Genomic DNA, 25517 nt, shown 5'->3' on the forward strand with positions numbered 1-25517 from the left:
GTAAGGTTCTTTGGTGGTCATTTATGAAACGCAGAGCAAAAATAAAAATGTAATTTTTCTAACAGCAGTTTGGTGGCAATGGCATGTCATTTTGTTATTTTATTTCCCTGTTTTCCTTCACTTAGGTCCGACAATCACACAATTTTCTCTTAAAAAATTAGGTAACTTATACATTAAATTGTATGTATAACCATAACCTTTTTTTTTTGGGGGGGGGGGGGGGGGAGAGTAGGGAAGCGGTCTGTGTTTTCAGTAGATGTCCTCTCCGGGGCTGCTGTTAGAAATCACGGGGCCCCATGCAGCCTACTGACAGGACCTCCCTTTCCCTGCCGAAAGTGACTGAGGACATAAATTTATCAGCGCCTTTCTTTGCAGCCTCAGCAGCACAGATTAACGAATAGGAAACGCTCTGAGGCTTTCTGCTCATTCACAAACTGAAGCATAGTAAATACAGTTTACTTTGCTTCAGTGATCAATAGACAAAGGAGTGATTGGTACTGATCGCTCACTGTGTTCATTCAGAAAAAGGAAGGGGCCAGTAAATGACATATTTGCCAGCCCCTTTCCCCACTCTCTATCCTGAATTTTTTTTCCTTTGTGCCCGCAGTAGCTGCAGGCAAGAGGTGATAGGAGGGAAGCCGGAAGTGCTGCGGGAAAGGGGCAAATGAGGGACCCAGACAGCAGATGGAAAGGAGCACATGTGCTAGAACCAATCCCCCTGCAGTGCAGCCAGAGGGAGAAAGAGGAGGAGAAGCTTGGGAAGCAGAAGAGGAATGGTGGCTGCAATAAAACAGTACAGCCGGCCCTCCTGCCTACCAGGTGCCTGGGCCACCCTTTAAAGCTGATGTTGCCCGGGCCCAGTACAGGAGGGCTGGCTGTACTGCCCTATCAGTGGCCCTGCTCTCCTCACTTCTTGTTCAGAGATGCCGCAGGAAAAGAGAGGCAAAAGTGAGACGAATTTCCATCTTAAATAGGCGCTTGATCACATATCGAACCAAAAGTCCATGGAGTTAAAAGTCATTAATGGCACAGGGGGAGAAAAAGTCCACCATGTAGGGCAGCCATCCAGAAACCAAAAGCCAGGGGTTCCACAGGGCTAAAACAAAGACAGACAGAGGCGCCTCTAAGTGTAGACTTTATGCAACAGGTTTAATGAATAAAATTATGCACTCACGTTAGTAAGCATATATTCATGCCCATAAAACAAGGTTCCAGTGTGGAGAAGTGTACATCATCCGGTCATGGACATCCGTCCTGCTGGAGCCGAAATCCTGGTTCTAATTGCTGTGAAGAAGGAGCGCGGCTGCCCTCCCCCCAGGCAGCAAGCACACTCGGAAACGCGTCGCATGCAGATGACATCATCCAGGTTCGACTATCCCCCAAGCCTCGCTTTAAAGCAAATACACAGAGCCTACTTCCTGGTTCTAACCTTGCCGTACAAGCCGGCCACGGCGAAAGGATTGCGGCTCCAGCAGGACGGATGTCCATGACCGGATGATGTACACTTCTCCACACTGGAACCTTGTTTTATGGGCATGAATATATGCTTACTAACGTGAATTTTATTCATTAAACCTGTTGCATAAAGTATACACTTAGAGGCGCCTCTGTCTGTCTTTGAATTTCCATCTTAGACAGTTGTCACACAGACACTTGTCACCGTTGGATGATTTACCCTCACCTCTTGCTGTGGTAATAATTCTAACATTTTTGGATTTCTATCACTTTTTCAGTCACAATGATCACCGGGATAAATAGAAAGGTGAATCTGCTCAGTGGCGTCACAAACACCAAAAAATATTAACCGGGGTCTTAGCTTTCTCCACCAAAAAAAAATGCCATAGCCACATGTAACCTAAAAGTCATCAAACTGGATGTCCGTTAGTGCTTGTGCCAACATCACTGGGGATAAAATGTCCAGTATTGTGTGCTGTAATGACTAATGACACCAAAAAATCAGCTGTAATTTCCTAGCAGTGTAAAATGATCAACACTTCAGAAACATAAAGCCTCACACTGGTAAAAAAGCCACCACATACTGGTGGTCCTCAAGTTACCTCCAGACACAGGCGAAACGATCAGGATAATACTCTCATTAGAAATCTTGTGGCTGGCAAATTATATATAGTTGTGACAGTGCACATCTTCCTATAAAGTATGTATTGTTGCAAATTGAATAAAAAAGTTACACTTTTATTTTCAAACAATTTTATTATCTATAAAAATATTAAATAAAACCAAAGTCATGATTGTTCTCAGATTGTCATCACTAACTTCACCTAATAATTGGTCCCTGGACATTGGCAAACATAACGACACTTATTTAGGTATTATTTTTTAACTTGTTACAGTTGCCAGCGACAATAAACGGGGCTCACTGATTGATGCTGTAGCGTATTTATGTCTTAAATTAATTGAAATTTTATTTTGAAAATGTATTCTTAGATTTTATTTCTTTCCGAAATCATTCTGAGTAGAGTTTTCCATCTTTTAGATCTTAGTCATTGTTACTCCTCTTTGTTAAGTGGAAAAGGCGATTGTCTGTTGGTGCTCACACAGATTACAGTCTCACAATTCTATTGGTTTCACGTTGAGGCCAAATAAAAAACTAAGAAAGGCCAGTAAAATGTGACCCAAACTAAATTGACAGGGGCCACTCAAGACTCCACCGGGTCCTCTTATGTAGCACCCGCTTGCAGTGCAGACAAGGCCAGAGCTCGTCCCATCTCTAGACATCTAATGGAAAAGGGAAAAGTCCTAGAAGTCGCACATCTCTGCAAAACCCTGTAAGAAGGTGTATGACAGCGTCAGCCCAGGCTCCAACCAGGCTACGCTTCCAACGCGTTTCACTCAACCCGGTCTGCTTATCATGACTAAGCTCCATGAGCAGAGTGAAACACATTGAACACGTGGCCTGGAGACCTCTTTGTAGTCCAAAGTCATGACCTAGGGTGACAATGCTGCTCCTTCACAGACAAAAGTACAGTTGACTGAAGTGTGTTCTTGGCAGGATCAACAGGTGAAAATGTAGGAAAAAAGCCTTAAAAAAAAAAAAAAACTAGCCACCACATCTAAGGACTGGCAATATGCTATTATATATAACTTATTTGCTCCTGGATTTAGTTGTGAGATATATATTAAACATTTTCTTTAATTGCAAGTTCTTTTTAAATTCCAAACCAATGTCAATCAAATGGTACAACACAGATGAATTACTGTATATTTTGCACATCATTGATTACTTTTTTATTTTATTTTTTTATTTGTATAAATAAAAAGATGAGATTTATATACAGCTGAAAAGAAAATCCCCAATTCAAGTGAACATTTAGAATATACTAAAAAAAATTTAATACAAAAATTCAGTCTGCATGAAGTTGGCATTTGCCTAATTTCAACCAAAGCTTTGTTTACTTGGTCTTTTTGGTGTCTAAGGCCTCTTTCACACGGCCGCTCTGTTTTTTTTTTCTCCGCTCCGGCACTTTTTTTTTTTCACGGACACGGATGACGCTTGTTTCATCCGCTCCGTATGTCCGCATATCATCCCATCCGTTTGCGGATGATATGCGGACATAATGTATGTCTATGGGGATTGCGGATGTCAGTGGATGACAACGCTGACATCAGATGTTGCATCCGTTCCGTTTTTTAAACGGAAGAAAAATAGGGTTCTGTTCTGTTCCAAAAAACGGAACAGAACTGAAAGGATGAAAATCGTATGTCAGCGGATCGTCATCCGCTGACATCCGCAATCCCATTGACATGCATTATGTCCGTATATCACCCGCAAACGGATGGGGTGATATACGGACATACGGAGCGCCCGTGTGAAAGAGGCCTTACACATAAGCCCTGAAACAATCTCTTGGGTCTGATCATATAATGTGCATCTTCAATAGGAGTGGGGATCTAAGGGAAGTTCAGTGAGCTCTTTATACAACAAACAATACACACTGGTGTCACAGCTATACATTAGGAGTATTGTAGGCACCGAGGAATTAACAGCTAGTTAGCTAACCTGCACACACATATATCACATCTGCAGAACTTTATTTTTTTTATTTTTAATTAAATTAGTTCACAGCATCTTTATGTCTTTATAACTGTACAGTTGATGCAACTTTGCTCTCTGAAAGGCTTTTTTAGGCCTTTTTGGAGGCAATCAGTATTATATGAGTATTGATTACCAATAGCCACAGAGGGTAGGAACATTACAAGTGCCAGCACACATCTTGCACAAACAGATGTAATAGTGAGGTCATTCCACAAAAGTTGGCTGTTAGGCGAGTTGTGAGTTGATGAGAACTGTCCCTTGAGAAGCAGTTGTTTTTTTTTTTTTGCTGTTGGTGTCACCTTTATGAGGCAAAGCATCAGTCTCTTCCTACTTTCACCTCCACAGCAGTATTATGAGGGCACTGGTGTGGGATCAGCTCAGCTTTATTATACAGCACAAGCTCCTTCATACATTAGTCTCTAGCTCACTGATCTCTATCGTACAGTGATCTTTATCTGTGCACTGCTCTGGTGACTCGGGAAGTTCTGGCTCGGGGTCCACCTGGACTTGATGGAACTCCGGTGCTGTGTGGGAGAGGTGGGGGGCACTCCGGCTCTTAACACAACCATTCCGCTGGTAAGCCATGATCTGGTGGATACTTATTGGCTTCGTTTCACAAATCAGAGGAACCTGAATAACACATAAAAAAGCTCTAAGAAATTAAGGCATTCATCTGTGACTCTTACATTTCACATATGCTTATATATATATATATATATATATATATATATATATATATATATATATATACACACTAAATAAATTAGTTTTTTATTTTTATATAAATCCAAAAGGCCATGAAACTTAACCGCATGGGCAGATCTAAAAAAACCCAAATAAATGCATCTCTGTGGCTAACTTACAGTATATGCTCTTAAAAGTGTTGTTTGAAATTGAAAATGCAAAGAGTGTAAGTATTTGACTAGATATTGGCCTCTCGCAGTCCCTGTGCAACGGAGCTTAGCTGGGGAGATAAAGGGGCAGCACCAGGAGCCAACTGGTTGTGCTGCAAAGCTCTTGCTAAGAAGAAACATGCTAGTAGGAAGGTAATAGAGATATGTGATCATTAAGGTGCTGCTTCTTCTTTCACCATCCAATTACAGGCAGGGGAGGGACACGATGTGTTTATTTCATCAATGTCTTTGGTTGTTTGCATAGAGTTCAGCTTTCAATTACAAGCTACTTTAATGAAAAAAATTACAAACATACAGTGGCTCAAAAACAATTCCAGTGTCATCCAACTGTATTGAGTGGGGTGTAAACAAGATAATCATGGCACTGAAGGGAGGCAACTGGGATAGTGGGGTTCCTGGCAGCACAAACTCTTTGCTGGCCTATCAGGAAAAGATGAGGTGGTTTTATTCATGGGGCAAAAGGGTGGGGAGAAGGCTGTGGGAGAGTTTTTTTCATAGTGGCATTAGGCCAATAGTGTTTATATGCAAGTAGATCAGCCCCCATGTTTTTCCTTCTTAGCTGTAGACAACTCAGTAGTTACAGATGCACCATCCTTGACGATCTTATCTTAATTTCAGATCAGAGATGCCTGATTTTAAAAAAAAATGTTCTAACTCACACTGAAAATTTAGTTGGACTATAGCAGGATTTGATTACCTTGATGTTTCCAAAAAGTCTACAGAACATGGTAGGTTGATCCTCCTCTTGGGATCCTAGCTAATGAACAATTTGTTTTGGGTGATCATATTCTGTAAGAAGTCTTTAGCAGCTACCTCTGGTGTCCTTTATGGGAACTGATTACCCTCACATGTCTAGGACTACCCAGTAGGCCTAGGTAAGCACAACCAGCCTTCTCTCAGCAAAAAAAAATTACAATCATGTTTGGGAGAATTAGCAATCTGCACAAGTTGTCTGCCATTACCCACAGACATGATGAGAATTGCCCGATCTGGCTGAAATCAATCCAGGTGTATGAAACAAAAGTCATTCTGACCCTTTTGTTCCTGTCATTCCTATATTGGAAAAGAATGATGATAAAGTATAGGATTTGGTTCACTTTCTTGAGTATTTTCTTCAGGGTGAAACAAAGAAAAAGATGGACCAAGTACAGTAGTATTGATGAACTCTGTAGTAAATGGCCACTGAAAAGCTTAGATGTTTCAGGTGATGGAAATTCACAACATTCTTTTATGATTTAGGAGGACTTTTCTAAACTGATCTGATGGTAAGTAAATGTTTGTAGGAAAAAACAAGATACCCATGAGAGATTTGTCTACTTTGATTAACTTGCTACAAAGGAGCTCAGTAGTGCATAGAAATTCTGGTTTTCAATATTTGTGATAGGGCTGATAAACATGAAACAGCAGTTAAAAGAAAAGCTGGGGATTAAAAAAAACAAAACAATTAATGCAGAATAAACTGCACTTCTGTGATCCATAGGAGAAGTAGAGCAAGAAAAGCATTGGCCATACTTCTCCTTTAAATAAATATTTAAATTAACTCATTCATTCCACTTGGCAACGCCCTAGGTAATTTCTGGCAGGTTTCCTTAAATGATGAGTTCGCCCAAAAATAATTCTTGAATACCAAGAGAGAGATCACCCTGTATCAGTGCAGCTGTAAGAGGACTTACAGCTGCACTGATACAGGGTATCAGTGCAGCTATACCCTGTGTGGCATACTCCTTCCCCTGTTGCTTTGTATGTTCTAGGACAGTTTTGCTAGAAAGAATACAAAGCATCCTAAAATGACAAGTTCCTACTGAGATACCTTCCTCTATGTTCAGCAAAACTCTAAAGGCTCATTGGAACATTGCTTGTAGGGTATATGAAACCCAAAAGTATCCAGATAGGGTTGTCTGAATCCCCTTTGGGCTGCGCTGAGTGGGACCTAGTGGTTAATTATTAGGAAAGTTAAGACCCAGCCACCAAGCAATCACTAAAACTATTGATCATGGCATAAACATACACATTCTCAGTGGGCAAATATGCATTCTTCCACCTATCGAAAAGAGAGGAAGCATTTAGCAGACATTCCCTGCTCTGGCCTCAGAGAAAAACAATAGCAATTGCATGGGAAATATCCAACCCAACTGAAGAACTTCCCCTACCATAAATACTTGGGTAGGGACTGTCCACTATGGATGGAGAGGGCTTGTAGAAACAAAAGTTCCTCTGATCAAACTGTAGAAAACCTTCTCTTATGAATCTTCACTGCTTGGAATCCTGTGGTCTTACTATATGTTTTATTTGGAACACTAAAGAATGAAGCCGAAAGATTTTTGCTGCATAAAGAGGTTAATAGAAATATATCTTGATTTCCTGTCAGAGACGCCCAAAGTCAAAGAATTTCCAGATTTCCGTTCTAACTCACAACTGCTTGAAAGATCAGTAAAAATAGTCCCAGACGTGAGGAAATAAAAGCAAAGCCACAGATGGTGGGGAGAGAGTGAAAAATATAAACACAAAGAGAAGGATTTATATACAAGGATATAAATAATATGCAATGGTAATAGGAAGATAAGTACGAAAGAGAAAACAGAGGAGCGCCACAGACAGAAAGAAAAAACTGTAAAAATGGGATCCCTTTATTTATTAGCCTATGTCTTCCTGGATTAACCTCAATTCATAAAAGTATAATACAAGTAATCATACAATAACACTTCTTGAGATAATAAAGGTTGCAACAGTTAAAATGTATTTAATGTAGAAAAAAAAATGTATTTTATGCCAATGCAATGGCTTATTTTTATGAACGGAATCTCTCTTATCAAAAATGATTATATATTAAAATACAGATCACAAGTATATGAATATGGCTTTGTGAATTTAGGCTAGTGAGCGTGCCTGTAAAACACGTTACTTCTGCAAAAGCACAAGGTGAGAACATTTAGACTGAAGCATTTATTATGAATTATGGTATATGCTTAAAAACATAAGGAAGCATGGAACACCAAGGTCCTGGGTTCACACTATCTGCATGTAGTATATGAGTTTTTCCTGTGTCTGTGGGAGTTTCCTCTGGCTGTTCCAGTTTCCTTTAACACATTAAAATTGATAATGGTTCATTTTATTTTAGCCATATCAGCCCAAGTGTGTGTGAGTGCCTCTTTATGACTGTGTACAGATTGTAAGCTCCACTCCACTTCCTTTTCACAAGATTACCTGTTTTTTCTTAGCTGCCCTGTTCAAAAAATGTCCATTGTTTGTAGACCTCCAGCTACAACACACAAAACTGAATAGGGGCCCTTTCACATGGGTGGACTGATTGGGTTTACCTGTCAGTTTTTTAGGCGGACCCGATCTGGCCCTCCAGTCCCCTTTATAGAGTGGCAGGTGTCAACGGACATTTGTTCATTGCTACCCTCCGGCATCCAATCCGCTAAGTCTTTGCAGTGCGGATGCAGACACAACCCGCTGTCCTCTATGGGCAGCTAGATGTATACAGACTGCCTATCCGTTTACACCTGACTGCAATCTGATCCGCCAGAAGGATCCCCATCCATCTGGAGGATCAGATGGCAGTCAGGTGTAAACAGACATAGATGACAGTGGGCTGTGTCTGTGTCTGCTCTGTATAAACTAGGTGGGGATTAGCGGACAGACTCCCTGCTGAGCAGGTAGACATCAACGGAGCCCATCCAGTGTGTAAGAAGCCAAGTCAGAAGAGTGACTCATATCCCTCCATCTGCTTTCTTTACTGTTCAGATTAGGCCTTCTAGAATTTCCATCAGAGAGATAGTTTGGAAGAAAACCTCTGCTGCTGTGCTCTCTCTGTACAAAATTCACAATGCGTCATGCCACCAGTGCCAAGGGTGTTCATTATATGAAAAATGTATTTGTGAAATATTTAAATACATAGTAAAAGGAAAACATAGAATAAAATTAGGACACATCCAAGATAGTTTCCATGGGGTAAGGTAGCAAGCCAAGCCAGAGGATCACTGACAGGGGAATGTGAGGATAATAAAAAGCTGAATTTTTGTAAATATTTTATTATATCTTTTCATGTGACAACACTGCAGAAATTACATTTTGCTACAATGTAAAGTAGTGATTGTACAGCTTGTATAACAGTGTAAATTTGCTGTCCCCTCAAAATAACTCAACACACAGCCATTAATGGCTAAACCGCTGGCAGCAAAAATGTCCAATGAGGTCAAGCGTGTGTGGCGGCAACCAGGTGAGGAGTACAAAGGAGTACAAAGACAAGTGTGTCTTGCCTACAGTTAAGCATGGTGGTGGGAGTGTCATGGTCTGGGGCTGCATGAGTGCTGCCAGCACTGGGGAGCTACAGTTCTTAGAGGGAACCATGAATGCCAACACGTACTGTGACATACTGAATCAGAGAATGATCCCCTCCCTTCAGAGACTGGGCCACAGGGCAATATTCCAACATGATAACAACTCCAAACACACCTCCAAGACGACCACTGCCTTGCTAAACAAGCTGAGAGCAAAGGTAATGGACTGGCCAAGCATGTCTCCAGACCTAAACCCTATTGAGCATCTGTGGGGCATCCTCAAATGAAAGGGGGAGAAGCGCAAGGCCTCTAACATCCACCATCTCTGTGATGTCATCATGGAGGAGTGGAAGAGGACTCCAGTGGTAAAATGTGAAGCTCTGGTGAACTCCATGCCCAAGAGGGTTAAGGCAGTGCTGGAAAATAATGGTGGCCACACAAAATATTGACACTTTGGGCCCAATTTGGACATTTTGACTTAGGAGTGTACTCACTTTTGTTGTCAGCGGCTTAGATGTTAATGGCTGTGTGTTGAGTTATTTTGAGGGGACAGCAAATTTACTCTGTTATACAAACTGTACTCACTACTTTACATTGTAGCAAAGTGTAATTTCTTCAGTGTTGTCACATTAAAAGATATATTAAAATATTTACAAAAATGTGAGGGGTGTACTCACTTTTATGAGATACTGTATGTGAACAGTTTTACTTGCCACAGAATTTGGAATTCTGTTAAGCCCGTCCTTCAGTTTAGAAGCCACTACAAGACTCTGCAGCCAGGTACTGGACCTCTCTGCAGACCACATTGCTTCTGGACAATACAGCCTGGTCAAGGAGCCCCCCACCCCCCATCTGTGATTGGACAATAAAGGTATACAACAGCACAGCAGCAAATGCAGATGTCATTTTTAATTACTTCCTATTCACAGGCAAAGCAATAGAGGGCTGACCCGTTCTTCTAGCCTGATTGCATGTGTGCAGGGGATTCTAAAAAAATGTCATGATTTTACAATAAATAACTGGATTAAATGGTGTTTTTATCATATTTGCCTAGAGTTTATATTAACATATAAAGGTAACATAGTTCTTTATACTGTACATCAGACAAAGCTAAGGCATTAAAATGTAAAGAGACATTGTCACACAGGACCGGCTTACAAACCCTTGCTAGGTCCCCTGCGCTTCATATCTGCAACTATTTGCCATCTTTCTCCCAATGACATTGTTTCTTTAAATTGCTACACAACATCTAGCTATACCTTACCGTAAGAAGAAATTGGTACAATTTTTACCTTTACCTCATCACTCTGCTTTGCAAAATCTTTCCTGCAGATATGTGCCATGATCCCCGCTGCTAATGCATCTCCAAGCACATTAATCATGGTCCGGAATCTGTCTCTAGATAGGTAAAAAATACAATACTGGTGGTTATTCTCCAAATCCTGTTCTCCCAGTTTATCACTAGTCTGATCTTTTGGTAGTGTTCAGTCTCCCTCACTTAATTTTTAAGCTGTCAGTCTCTTGTTTAAAACTAGGGATAGACCGATTATATCGGCAAGGCCGATATATCGGGAGCCGATATGCACTTTCCCCGATATATGTGTATTGGCCCCCGGAACTGGCCAATATTGCAGATATTTTTGTGACGTCATTCTGCCTTCTTCCTCCCTCGCCTTGGACAGCCTCGTCTGGAGTCGGGACTAGTCTCGCGGGAGTGTATCACAGCCATACACCCACCCACAGCAGCCCGGTGCCTGCCAGCCACCCACCCACATCCACAGGCCCTGTACCAGTCAGCCACCCACAGCCCCCGTATCAGCCACCCACCCACCACAGGGTGCCAGCCAGCCACCCACCACAGGGTGCCAGACAGTCAGACACCCACCACAGGATGCCAGACAGCCAACCACCCACCACAGGGTGCCAGCCACCCACAGACAGGGTGCCAGACAGCCAGCCATCCACAGACAGGGTGCCAGACAGCCAGCCACCCACAGGCCCTGTACCAGCCAGCCACATGCACTGTACCAGCCAACTGCCCACAGGCCCTGTACCAACCAGCCACCCACAGTCCCTTTGCCAGCCACCCACCTACCACAGGGTGCCAGACAGCTAGCCACCCACCACAAGGTGCCAGCCAGCCAGCCACCCACCACAGGGTGCCAGCCATCCACCACAGGGTGCCAGACAGCCAGCCACCCACCACAGGTGCCAGACAGCCAGCCAACAACCACAGGGTGCCAGCAAGCCAGCCATTAAGCATTAAACAAAAATTAACATGTTCAGTACCAGATTTGTGTCAAAAATTGTCTTTATTTTTCAAAACTTTAAATGTACAAAATATCGGCACGTTGTGACCAAAATATCGGTATCGGCCCTGAAAAAACCATATCGGTCTATCCCTATTTAAAACTATTCTTTTAAATTGGCAAGAATTTATAGATGAAAGCCAAAGTCTGAAAAAGATGTGAATCCTGGTTTGGGAGAAATAAGGGAAAGAATTGTACAAAGTAACAGAGAATTCTATAATTTAAAGAATGAAACGTAATGCTATTCATAGACCTATTGTGTTAAATGCTATATCCTTTTAACACAGGAGATTACCAAGATTACCGGTAGACCAATAGCCATAGCTATAGCTGATTGCAGTAGGAACTGTTTTTCTTTTCATACAAGTCAATGTGAATGCCAAAGCATGAAGCAGCTGGGAAGGAGGTCAACTGCAAGTCCAATGCATCTGTGAAGGAATTCATTAACGTCTCAAACTAATCTCAAATGCAAGCTAAATGGATGCTGCATTTTTCTATTTACACAAGAACATATGCAGCTATGCATGAAAAAGCAGATGACTGTTGCATAGACGTGTATTAAAGTAGAACTATAGGAAAAAATGTTTTTTTCCATTTTGGATAGCGTAGAGGGGGGTTTAACCCCTGTCAGATTTCTTTTCGCCATCAGTGTCCCCTTTGCAGAAATTTCCCCATAGCCAAACAGAAAGTGAGAGGAAATCCCTACAAATTAAAGGAATTCCTTTGGGACCCCCAGGTCACCAGAACTAGTGACCCCATTGGAAGATTTCCCCTCTATTACTTTTCTGGGGACAATGCAAAATTTGGGATTTTCTTTTACTTTCACTTTCAATGGTAAACTGGACAAATAGAGAGGGTGAATCTCCTTAACGGAGGCACAAATAAAAACTGACAAGCGTTCTAATCCCTCTCCACTCTATTCAAAACAAAAAAAAAAGTTTTCCCTTTAGTTATACTTTAAATAATTACCTTTTTACACATTTGTTCATGTAATTGGACAACTGCATTAAAAAGAGGCGTCTGCTCTTGAATGCAGCTTGGAGGATACTTCTTGAAGGAGTTGTAAAGTCAGGTTTTTTATCTTAATGCATTCTATGCATTAGGATAAAAAGCCTTCTGGGTGTAGCAACCCCCCAAACACCCCTAATACTTACCTGTGCCCCCTCTCTGTTTAGCGTTGTCCATGAGTCCCTTGGCCGTCCTGGGACTCTCCCTCCTGATTGTCTGAGATACAGCCTTGGTGCCATTGGCTCCCATGGCTGTCAATGAAAGTTAGTGAGCCAATATGGAGAGAGAAGGGCAGGGCCAAACAGCAGCTCCGTGTTTAAATGGATTCACAGAGCTGCAGCTCGGCTCGGGTACCCCCATAGCAAGCTGTTTGCTGTGGGGACCCTCGATAGGAGGGAGGGGCCAGGAGCAGGAACGAGGGACATGAGGAGCCAAGCTGCTCTGTGCAAAACCAACTGCATAGAGGAGGTAAGCTTAACATGTTTGTTATTATTTATTTATTTTTTTTAACGAGACTTTACAATCATTCTAGAGCAAATCTCTGTTTCTAGATAGACCAGGTCATAGTGGTCTCCCCGTGCTTGTGTGGGTTTTCTCCAAGTAGACATACTGGTAGGATAACTGATTCCTATGTAAATTGGCCCCAGTATGTAGCACACTGTAACACTGCAGAAGTTTTTTTACTTCCTAAAGTAAACCTGTCAGATCCTAAACTAACAATACCACTATTACACCAGTAAGACCGCATTCACACTAGTCCAACTTGGACCGCGACTTGTCAACCTGACAAGTCGCGGTCCGTCACGATCCCATTGTGCGGTACAGGACCCGTTCTAATAGGAGCGACACAAGTCGCTCTGACTTAGAAAAAGGGCCCTGTACTACTTCGGGGCCACCTGGAGGCGACTTGCATAGACATTCATTTTATGAAGTCTGTGCAAGTCGCACCGAAGTCACGGTGCACGCGACTTCACAGGTCGCCCCCTAAGTCGGAGCGACGTAGTGTGAACCGAGCCTTAGGCTCCATGCACACTGCCAGCCACCCACCACAGGGTGCCAGACAGTCAGACACCCACCACAGGATGCCAGACAGCCAACCACCCACCACAGGGTGCCAGCCACCCACAGACAGGGTGCCAGACAGCCAGCCATCCATTATTATTTATTTATTTATTTTTTTTAACGAGACTTTACAATCATTCTAGAGCAAATCTCTGTTTCTAGATAGACCAGGTCATAGTGGTCTCCCCGTGCTTGTGTGGGTTTTCTCCAAGTAGACATACTGGTAGGATAACTGATTCCTATGTAAATTGGCCCCAGTATGTAGCACACTGTAACACTGCAGAAGTTTTTTTACTTCCTAAAGTAAACCTGTCAGATCCTAAACTAACAATACCACTATTACACCAGTAAGACCGCATTCACACTAGTCCAACTTGGACCGCGACTTGTCAACCTGACAAGTCGCGGTCCGTCACGATCCCATTGTGCGGTACAGGACCCGTTCTAATAGGAGCGACACAAGTCGCTCTGACTTAGAAAAAGGGCCCTGTACTACTTCGGGGCCACCTGGAGGCGACTTGCATAGACATTCATTTTATGAAGTCTGTGCAAGTCGCACCGAAGTCACGGTGCACGCGACTTCACAGGTCGCCCCCTAAGTCGGAGCGACGTAGTGTGAACCGAGCCTTAGGCTCCATGCACACTGACTTACTGACTTAAAAATCGCTACTTCTACAGTTTTGCCTGTAGAAGCAGCTCAATGTTATCCTATGTGTCTATGCACATTAGGACGATTAGAGGCATATTTTAGGCTCAGCGTTTAGAGACGGGAAAAAAAAAGCCCTTCTGGTTTGTGTTTTGGATTGGAGCTTTCTGGCAGGAAAAACAATAAAAAACCCCTAAGCTCCTTTACCAAACAGCTGTATATGAACGTTTTTTTTTTTTCTGCAAAGGGAACTGGCGTTTATTTAGGCCCAGTGTGCTTGAGGTCTTAAGATCCTAAAAATTTAAACTTGGATTTTTCAGGTATGCATAAAGTAGGGAATGGTTAAGACCCTTCTGAAACTATTATTTTTTTTCTGTGTCCTGTCAAAAAGATTTGCTTTCACTTCCTGTCCCAGAGACACAGGAGGAACTAAGAAGATACAGTATCTCTCTCCAAAGTGGGGGTATCCTCTTTTAGACAGCTGTCACCTGAACAGATATTCTTCGAACACTTTCTGTGCCAGAAACAATGGTCACCAGGACCAATAGAGGGATGAATCTTCCAAGTAGGGATGCAAATACCATTAAAAATCTGACAGCGGTTCTAACTATTTCTCTTTGTATCCTTGCATGTCATAGTCCTTTCCTCTTCTGGGAGAGTCTAATTACTGTCTGTGCTGATCCAGCTCCCCTTCCCTTCCCCCACCTCCCTCTATGGTATAGAGTGCCACTGTAGTGGCAGCTCTGAGTCTGGTGGGGCTGCTGACATCGCATTCAATATTGCGATGCCCAACAGGAGAATTCGGGTTTTTGGATGTATACATAACGGAGGCTTTTATAGATAAATAATCATACCTAAAAAGTGTTAATGCGTGTATAATCTTATGGGGGGATTTTTGTTGAAATTAGTTTGTCTAATGACTGGGTTTGCTTAATGTGTAACAGGTTGGCTGTTTTTTTACATTTTATTTTAAGATTTTATGGGGTTGGATTGTCTATTTCAAACATGAAAACAAATTTTTTTTGGGGGGGGGGGGCTGTTTGCAACACATTTAGTCCTCCCTCGTGGCCCCAACCAATCGAAGGAATTAAACTGTATAAGGTTTCAGTCTTTTCCATAGTTCATTATGGTGATGCTTCCAATTCCCATTTTACAGATTTGTAACTTAAAAGTTGCTAACATGTAAGACAAAAGTTTTGAAGTTTTCAAACTACATTTAACAAAAATGCTTTAAAATTGTTCTGTTAGAACACTGAAGAGCTGTAACAGTATTTTTATTCTTAAAGTGTGGCCCCCAGTGGAAGTAATGTGGCCACGTTTTAGGTTTTCATACATGGTACTCAGTATCATTTGAGATTGATAAGCTTGATTTATATTATATGTAAAATTTCCCCCACTGTTGTAAAGGTCTACAGTCAGTTCTGATAAATACTAGTCCCACATAACTGGTCTTAAGTAAGAAAACAATTGGACAGGTTAGAAAATCTGAAGCGAGCCAGGGACTTTGCAGGAAGTAAATCTGCATCTACCTCTTCCATGGTCTAATAACAAGTGATCTGATTGGCCATTATTTGGGGTCAAAGATGTACTGTGTCTGTCTGTGGTCTGTCTCCAACCACAAAACCCAACACCTTCTATGCCCGCTGTGTACTAGGCATTCTCTGGTGCCTTATAGCAACTCTGTCAGGGGATGGAAAATGTTTCACCAAAGATATCCTGTAATAGAAGGCAGTTTATTCTCACCTCTCTGGCAGGTGGTCAGTGGAATTTTTTTTCTTTTGAAGAGCTTGGGGCACCATTCTAATTTGCCACTTTCAGATGTGTCAAATAGTGTGTTCTTCAATGGCTGCTGTGTTTCCTCCTTCCAACCTCTACATCACTGTAGTGTCCTGTAGTGACTTAGATAGTAGTCTTCAAAAAAGCTAAGATTTGACTCACCACCTGCCAGGGAGGTAACGAAAAAGCCCTAAACCCCCTTCCTTTGCAGGAAATTGGCATTGGAACATATGCCACCTTTTTACAGAGTTACTTTAGCTCACTAGTAGAACCATAGCCCACTGCTCCATTCCACATTGCTGTTGGGTTTTTGTTGGTACAGGAGAACATCTGGCTGATCCCTTGACTTCCTACAATGCAGTGCTTGGTTTCTGAGTGACCAATGGCAAGGCTTAAGCACTGTCTAATGGGAAAAGGGGGATGTGACTAGCAGTATGCAAAAAGGATACATGGGGGTTGGCAGTGGGTAACCGGACAATAGGCCTAAAGGATGCTATTGAGCTAGGCACCAAATCGTGCAATGACAAGTGTTTTTTTTTTGTTTTTGTTTATTTTCGGGGAGGAGATACAGTATGTTTCCCAAATACCTATTGTTAAGCTCATAAATCGGCTGTCATTCTTGCTATGTTTAGATCTTGTCCTGGTAAAAAAATCTACCAAAATATTGCTCTTACAGCAAAAATAAATAATGCTGATATAATTATTATTTCGATAATTCTCTATGCAACCTGTGCCGGAATGCCCTTAAGTGATTTCTCCAAAAAACTGAATTGAATTCAAAATTTAAATTTTTGTGAAATTACCCCCTGGTTGCAGCTAACACTGATATGTGTTTTTCCCATCTATCAAGATAAATGTATCAAAAGTACAGCACTGCAATTTAAATACATAAATAACTACGATATCTGAATGTTATCCTTGAATAAAAATTGTATTCCCCTACACTAATGTATTAACTTATCAAGCTATTTTCAAAGATTAAGGGCTGGATTCACACTGGTGCGAATCCGATGCGGGTTTCCTTGCATCCAATTTGCACGTCAGGAGACTGTGACTGGCTCTCACTGGAGCCGAGTCACACAGCTGCAGAGCGGTTTGCAGATTCTGTGCGTCTTTTGGTCCATTTCAGGACCTGAAACAGTGAACAGGGATGTTGTGAGCCACTCCACACACAGTGTGAACCCAGTCTAAAGCTCACTATTAAAGCTCAACCTTGAGTAAATAACACTTTTAATAAAGATTGAGTTTGTATGACTTGGTATGTTTTTACATTTTATACCTTATAAAAAAGAAACAACATGTAAAATGGAAAGTGAATACTTCTAATTAACTGCAGAACAGTGGAATAGTCTCAGTTGTGAAAACAAGGCATACTCTAGATAGAGAAGAATTTACTAGGGAACATGAATAGTGCATTTAAATACATTATACTCACAGTGCCCAGTCAACTGCAATGATTAGAGTGATGTCATCAGTGGGTAGGCCAACAGAGGTGAGCACAATGACCATGGTCACCAGTCCAGCTTGGGGTATCCCTGCTGCCCCTATACTGGCTGCTGTAGCTGTGATACTGGAAGACAGAGAACAAATGTGTAATGTAAATAATGATGTACATCTTTTTTCAGACCATAAGAACAATACAGCACTATAGCAATCTAATTATATAATTGTATAGCTACTTGTAGACAGGCACTTTGGGCTGTGCAACTATTTTCACCCTCAACTGCAGAGGGTCAGATGAACCAAAATGGTTATCCATGTTGAAAATTTAGAAGTCACGCTGAATTTCCATTTAAAATAAATCAAAATACTGGAACAGAGAACAAGCAAGGGGTATTGCCTGAGCATAAGCATGTAATGCAGAAATGTCAGTTGTTCCGCTATGTTTTTCTCATTACGGGTTTCCTTTGTTTTAACAAATTAGGTGGCCCAGGGTCTGAATAGTGTGGTGAATCTGTAAAGATACATTTGCCACCAGAATTTGACCCTCCAAAGGGGTCCCCAAACTTTTCAAACAAAGGGTCAGTTCACTGTCCTTCACACTTTAGGGGGCAGATTGAAATCAGTGGGTGTAGAAAATGCCCCGGTGTCTGTGGAAGTATACAATGCCTTATGGTCAGTGATCAATGGGAGTAAAAAAAAAAAAGCACCAGGGTTGGTGATCAGTGGGAGTAAAGAAAAGACCTAGCACCTGTGGTCAGTTGTAGGAGGATGTATGCCCCATCACTGGCTTTATTGAAAGTGTAGCCAGGTGCTTGGATAAATAGAGAGCTAATTAGAACACAGTCCTGCAGCTGCTCTCTATGCCCTCATTAAACTAACATACTGGATCGAGCAACACTGTCTGCCCCTCACCAGCAGGATGGGCAGACAAGCCAAAGGAATGCCATAGGCTTGTATGCTGGCCGCATTGGACTGTGCAAGGTAAAGTCCTGAATGGGAGCTATACTGTTGAATCCTTTGGACCATTAAACTACAGTACTCACAAGGAGACAATGGGAAGGGGGAGGAAAGGCTATATTTCTCAGACTGAGTGGAGATCAGAGTGAGCACACCTGCCTTTCTCGGTGTGCGCCCAACTGACACAATCCCATGACCTGAGCCAGAGATCAGGTTTCTGTGTGGTGGGGAGCAGAAAGAAAAGCAGATCGGAGCGTGCAAAGGCCAAGGGTTGTGGTATTGGTGGGAGCTTGACTTTTTATGCAGAGAGACCGGAGCAACATATACCTGTGAGATGAGGACCAGAGTCATTGCAGGCAGATCTAGAGAACATCCGAATAGTGGGACAGTTGCTGCCATAGCGCTGGCACTGGTGGGAGAGCACTGCTGCCATAGACCTTTTGGCTGCTATTAGGGACTGTGCAAATAGAGACTGGACATTTGACTAGCGGCCTTTACCACTGCATTCAGACTTTACCGGGACTGTACTTATGTGCACCACTGTAAAGCCTGGGCTCTAACGCTAGCTGACTAAAGAACTAGGGCAAAGGACCATCTTGTTAAATAGCTGCTTTATTAGGACTTCATATGCTGCCACAAGTAGGGGGAGACTTTTACAGTAAGACCAGGGTCTCAGTTATTTCTACAGTGCACAATAACAGCATAGTATACTGGTTGCAGGAAAGTTATAACAACATCAATCACCATCGTAGTTGTTGTCTTTCATGCTATTGCTTTGTGCGGATTTATAGGTTACCAGGTAAAGATCCTACTACCCAGAACTCCATACCAACCTGCTACAAGTAAGTGATCATATTGTGTAGCGAATTATGATTAACTGCATTCTCCATTTACTCATTTATGATGCTGCCATTTACCTCAACCCATAACAATATATTAAGTTCCATTTTAACTATCTGGTCTGGTGTCTACTTCCTGGTACTGAGTTATACTTGGATGCAGGGTATTCATCTCTATGTTCTTAATAGTATAGCAAGATCTCACTGCTTAAACTGGTGTCAGAGGGGCCGAGGCAAAGAACAGGGAACCCAAACAAACTCTTTCAAGTTGCTCCTCTGGAGGTAGCGCTACAGAAAGAATAGTGCTCTATTGTTATTATCAGTGGGAGGAATAGTGCCGCACCATTGGTGACAACAGAGGAAATAGTGCCCAATCAATGGTGTCAGTGGGAGGAAAAGTGGCACATTATGTCAGTGGGAGGAGCAGTGCCTCAAAGACTGAAAAAAGATAAGCAAGGTGCAGCATTCAGCCTGTATGTCACAGTTTGGGGACCAATGCTCTAGAAGTCACAGATTACACTGAACCAGTTTATAAACTATCAGGTCTCACATTTGGCTAATTGAAGTGAACCAACCTTGTAAACTGCCACCATGCAATTCTAACAATAGTACGTTGAAGGCATCGCTAAATCTAATAATAATAAATTAAAGATATTAGTGAAACAAATAAATCAAGACTAATCGAAAGCCATGATATTGTTTTATATCAAGTACTGTTGGAATCACTAAGAAAAACAGAGAACAGTAAATATGAAGCCCAGTATCTGACACCCTTGAAAACATTATGTCTCAGAGCTGAGCTTTCTCGTTGTTTAGAGCTACTCAGTTATGACATCCTAGAGGCAGAAGAGTGGCTATACACTGGATAGCCTTTTAAGATGTCAAATCACATGGTTGAACAGATGGTAAAGCTTAGCTCTAGGGCTTGTATAGAGTAGGAAAAAGATAAAACCCCTGTCAGTTTACTTTTGGCTGTGTCCTACTTGGGAGATTTCCCTTCACTTCTTGTCCCAGAGATTCCACAGAAAATGAGAGGAAATATCTTTAAAGTGAGGGTAATTACCCTCTTAGACAGCTGTCATCAGAACAGAAGAGTCCCCATTGATCCTCACTTCTTGTTCTGGTGACAACTATTCTAACTCACCTGATGGTAATGATCTGACCAAAATCCAGCTCATAGTTGTTGACTTGTGCTATAAAGATAGCCGCCACTGCTTCATACAGAGCTGTCCCATCCATATTGATGGTGGCTCCCACAGGCAGCACAAATCTGGCAATCCGTCTGTCTATGTGATTGTTCTCTAGCAGACACTTGAATGTGATTGGCAGAGTGGCAGAACTGAAAAGGTACAACAATGAACAATGTCAAAAAGGTTTCCAGGTTTTACTTTATGTAATAAATCATATAGATTTAGTTGGCATTGATATTTTTATACATTCTTTTCAAAGAAGCAAGTATCACAATGGTCAGTACAGTAACATGACAGTATTCGATTTCATTTTTGAGTATCTGCTATGTATGCTTCCCACAGTGGAAAATAAATCAGACAGAGATAAATCAAGGATTACTGGTCTACCAGGGGCATTGTCACCAAGTACACTAAATCAGTGCAACAACAATTTTTACCAGTATAAAACATTTCATATGTAACTTATGAATATTAATCAATAATAATCCCAGCAAGAATTACCTGGAGGATGTGGCTAATGCTATAAGCAGAGCCTGCAGCACCCCTCGAATAAAGACAATTGGGTTCTTCTTGGTGATAAGCAAGTACATAAGAGGGAGGATGAAAAGACCATGTACCACAAGGCCACACACCACAGTGATGGCGTAAAATCCAAGCTTCTTTCCAATAGCTGTAGGGTCATCCATCTCCAGAATCTTGCCTGCAATAAGGAAGACAATTCCAAATGGAAAGTACCTGCAGGATATAAAGGACTCACTGTGTTAGTTGGCCACTAATTTTTAGCACTTACACTACTGATTCATTCTTTGATCTACACTTAATGGCCAAACAGATGTGGAAACACTTTCAAATCAGTGCATTAAGATGCCCCAGTGAAAGGCACAGCTAATGCTACGGAATACAAAGACATTTTAGACATTTGTGCAATTCAAATTTTATGGCAACAGTTTGGGAAAGCCCATTTCTGTTCCAGCATGACTATGCCCCTGTGCACAAAGCCAGCTCCATAAAGACATGGTTGGATGAGTTTAGTGTGAAGGAACTTGAGTGGCCTGCACAGAGCCCTGACCTCAACCCAGCTGAACACCTTGGCGATTAACACAAATGCTCTTGTTTGAATGGGCACTAATGCCCCCCGACAGACTCCAAAATATTGTGGAAAACCTTCTTAGAAAAGGCTGAAACAGACACAAAAGTGAGAAACATCATAATAATGCCCATGGTTTTGGAATCAGATGTCCAACAAGCTTATATAGGTGTGATGATCAGCTGTCTAGTCTACAAACTTTCAGTTATGTAGTGTACTACATGACAGGTATAGTACTTTACGACTAGCACACAGTTATTGGTGTGTACAGTGACCTGTGAACAGGCTTGCTAGCAAAGATTGATGTACAACACTAGTATTGTTGCACAGCTTTACTTAACTTGCTTGACTTAAGAAATATCTTGCATATAAAACTTTTGAAAGTCTCTAAGTTGATAAATTTTAACCCACTAGGATATAGCTTCTATTTTAGCAAGCCAACTAAACAGTTGCTACTAAAAAGAGGAAAGTAATCTGTCCCAAAAGCGCTGCCTCTTCCATACCCCCTGTTAACTCTAGATCAGAGATCACTAAATGGTGGTCCAGATTGAGCCACTGTCTTGTCAAGACCGCCACGATTGCACCATTTAGGAATCGTTTTTTTTCCCCCGAGCCTCTGCCTCTGTCAGCAGAGCGGAGAGCAAGAGGTGTGAGCAGCAGTGCAGCACTGGATTGGAAGCTGCCTGAGTTAACTTTTCAAGTTAACCAGTAGGTGATTAGTTGCTAGGATGCAGGGGGTGGTTCTAGCAACCAATCCCCAGCTTGTTAATATGCAAAGTTAGCTACAGCAGCGCCTGCTCTCCATCCAGTGCTGCTGTGTCTTGCGTCCTCAGTCCAGAATAGTTCTGCCTCCCTCTCTATGTATGGTAGGAGAGTGAAGGGGGACAAAGGACATGGCTGTGAAAGGGGCAGTGCTGTAGGCGGGGGGTTCTAATGGGGGGCAGTGCTGTGGGAGGGTTGTGATGGGGGCAGTGCTGTGGGAGGGTGGATGTGAAGGGGGGCAGTGCTGTGTGTGTGTGTGTGGGGGGGGGGTCGATGTAAAGAAGAACAGGGTTGTAGGGGGGATTTGAAGGGGAGCAGTGATGTTGGGGGCGGGAAGGGGCGGTGCTTTGGGAAGGGGGAGATGTGATTGGAGGCAGTGCTGCGGGAAGGAGATGTGAAGAGGGGGAGATGTAATGGAAGTTAGTGCGTTGCGGTGGTGGATGTAAAGGGAGGCAGTGCTATGTGTATGGGGGGTGATGTAAAGGATGGCAGTGCTGTGGGGGGATGTGAAGGGTGGCAGTGTTGTGGGGGAAAGGATATGAAGGGGGGCAGTGTTATGGGGGCAAGGATGTGAAGGGGGGCAGCGCTGTGGGGGGAGATGTGAAGGGGCAGTGCTGTGGAGGGACATGAAGGGGGCAGTGCTGTGTTTGGGGGATATGTAAAGGGGGGCAGTGCTGTGGGGGGCATGTGAAGGAACTGAGGACACTAATGCTACATTTACATATGCAGGTGCAAGAGTGTGTGTATATAGCACGCGTTCCCACACTTGCATACAGCCACACACAAAATGTGAGGCTAAACAGAAAATGTGCGGGGGTACCATTAACTCTTAAACGCACTGAAATACATACTGCGGTTTCTTGCAAAGCCACTACATATGCAGTTTCAATGCGGCTGCATTTTTTAACCACTTCCCGCCCGCCCTATTACAGATTGACGGCGGGAATGTGGTTGAGTTATCCTGACCGGACGTCATATGACGGCGGCAGGATAACTCCGCTCTGGGCGCCCCCCGGGGGCGCGCAGAGCGGCGATCGGTGATGCGAGGTGTCAGTCTGACACCCTGCATCTCCGATCTCGGTAAAGAGCCTCTGACGGAGGCTCTTTACCATGTGATCAGCCGTGTCCAATCACGGCTGGTCACATAGTAAATAGGAACAGCCGTTGATCGGCTTTCCTTAGTTCGTGCCTGACAGGCACGAGTAAAGGAGCGCCGATCGGCGGCTCCCCTGACAGGGGGGGGGGTCGGCACTGGTAATCAGATCATTGATTACCAGTGCAGACCCTCGGGGGGGGGATGCCACTAGATCCACCAGGGATGCCCACTATGACCCCAGGGATGCCCACTATGACCCCAGGGATGCCCACTATGGCCACCAGGGATGGCAATCAGGGCTCAGGGAGCCCCCCATTGCCCTCCCCATCAGTGATGCCCACCAGTGTCCTCCCTATCAGTGCTGCCCACAAGTGCCCATCACTGCCATCCTTTAGTGTCGCCCACCAGTGCCCATTATTGCCCACCAGTGCCGCCTATCAGTGCCCATTAGTGCCCATCAGTGCCGCCTGTCAGTGCCGATCAGTGCCGCCCATCAGTGCCCATCAGTGCCCACCAGTGCCGCCTATCAGTGCCCATTAGTGCCCGTCAGTGCCACCTATCAATGCCCATCAGTGCCACCTATCAGTGTCCATCAATGCCGCCTATCAGTGCCCAGCAGTGCCGCCTATCAGTGCCCACCAATGCTGCATATCTGTGCTACCTATCAGTGCCACATATCAGTGCCTATCAGTGCCGCATATCAGTGCCGCCTATCAGTGCCACCTATCAGTGCCACCCCATCAGTGCCACCCCATCAGTGCCTCCTCATCAGTGCCTGTCAGTGCAGTCTCATCAGTGCTCATCAGTGCAGGAAAAAAATTATTTATTTACAAAATTGTATAACATAAACAAAATTTTTTTTTTTTTTTTTTAAACTTTTCGGTCTTTTTTTATTTGTTTAGCAAAAAGTAAAAATCGCAGAGGTGATCAAATACCACCAAAAGAAAGCTCTATTTGTGGGGGGAAAATGACATAAATTTGGTGAAGGTACAGTGTTGCATGACCGCGCAATTGTCATTCAAAATGCAACAGCGCTAAAAGGGGAAAATTGGCCTGGGCGGGAAGGGAGGGAAGTGCCCTGTATTAAAGTGGTTAAAAAGGTGCCAGGACTTTTTCCTAGCAGAAAATGCAGACACAGCAGCCCGTTCAAATGCCACCTGCACCACGCAGAGCCACATGTGTGTGAACTGGGGCTAGTGTGAAGGGGAAACTGTGATGTGTGGGGGACTGAAGTAAGAACAGGATTGTGATATAGGAGGAGTGGGTTGTGAAGTGATGTGAAGGATTTAAATCATCACACAAAAATGTGGTTCGGACCTCTCCTGAATGAAAATTTTACTGATTGGACCTCTATGAATTTTAATTCAATACCCCTGCTCTAGATGCAAGTGCCTTTTAGCCTACAACACTAATCATCTTCTATCTACTATGCTATTTTCTAGCTTCCCTGTGGATGTGTTCTCACATCAAAGTCACCGTTAAGCCGTGAAATAAAAGGAGGCAGATTCCCAAAATATGTTGGTCTCCTCCTTGAATCTTCAGTAAAAATGTTGAATTGCTACAAAGATTGGTGTCCTGTTGATTCCCTGTATCTCCTTTGATAGAATCATTGCCCCTCTGGTTAAAGCGCTAATGGCCTTATACTTTCTCTCATACTGTGCAAGCTAGGTCCTACAGATTGATCACTGGTTGCATACACACTATATAGTACACAGTCACCCACCATCTACAGCATGATCACATCAGAGCAAACAGCGCCCTGTTTGGAAAAGTGACTCTACCTCCAAGGACCTGACAATTGAGTGAGCCTGATACACTATAGACATAGGAGTGTCAATTTAAATTTCATTGAGGGCCACATCAGCATTATGGATGCCCTCAAAGGACCGATTGTATCTGTAAGACTTATAAATCTACCCAGGGATTTTTGTTTGAGAGAAAAGGTACAGGAGCTCAACCACGCCTTCCCCTGACGAACTGCATCGAGCAGTGGCTGTGGCCATATTGCACTAAGTGGGAGTATCTTAAAGGGGCAATAAATACCAGGAGTGCATTAGGTGTGGCTTTCAGGGGTTCCCTATGTACAGAGTG

At 43.1% G+C, this 25517-nt stretch overlaps 1 protein-coding gene across 2 annotated transcripts in view; it reads right to left on the reverse strand.

The window, feature by feature from the left end:
• Positions 1–4449: 4449 nt before the first annotated feature.
• The window catches only part of SLC1A7 (solute carrier family 1 member 7), a 120342-nt gene continuing 99274 nt past the window's right edge, over positions 4450–25517 (reverse strand). Inside the window, exons 7-11 of one of the 2 annotated variants that reach the window (XM_082266029.1) lie at positions 20983–21216; positions 20436–20630; positions 17488–17622; positions 10550–10649; positions 4450–4684 (exon numbers count right to left, since the gene is read on the reverse strand). In XM_082266029.1, the coding sequence (XP_082122155.1) occupies positions 4460–4684; positions 10550–10649; positions 17488–17622; positions 20436–20630; positions 20983–21216 (889 nt within the window). In that variant the 3' untranslated portion in view covers positions 4450–4459. Of the gene's footprint in view, positions 4685–10543; positions 10650–17487; positions 17623–20435; positions 20631–20982; positions 21217–25517 lie in introns of both variants that reach the window. The other variant, XM_082266028.1, reaches the window with a different exon arrangement.

Source organism: Pelophylax lessonae (genome assembly GCF_965119305.1).
Source record: "Pelophylax lessonae genome assembly, chromosome: 8".
NCBI classification, from domain to species: Eukaryota; Metazoa; Chordata; class Amphibia; order Anura; family Ranidae; genus Pelophylax; species Pelophylax lessonae.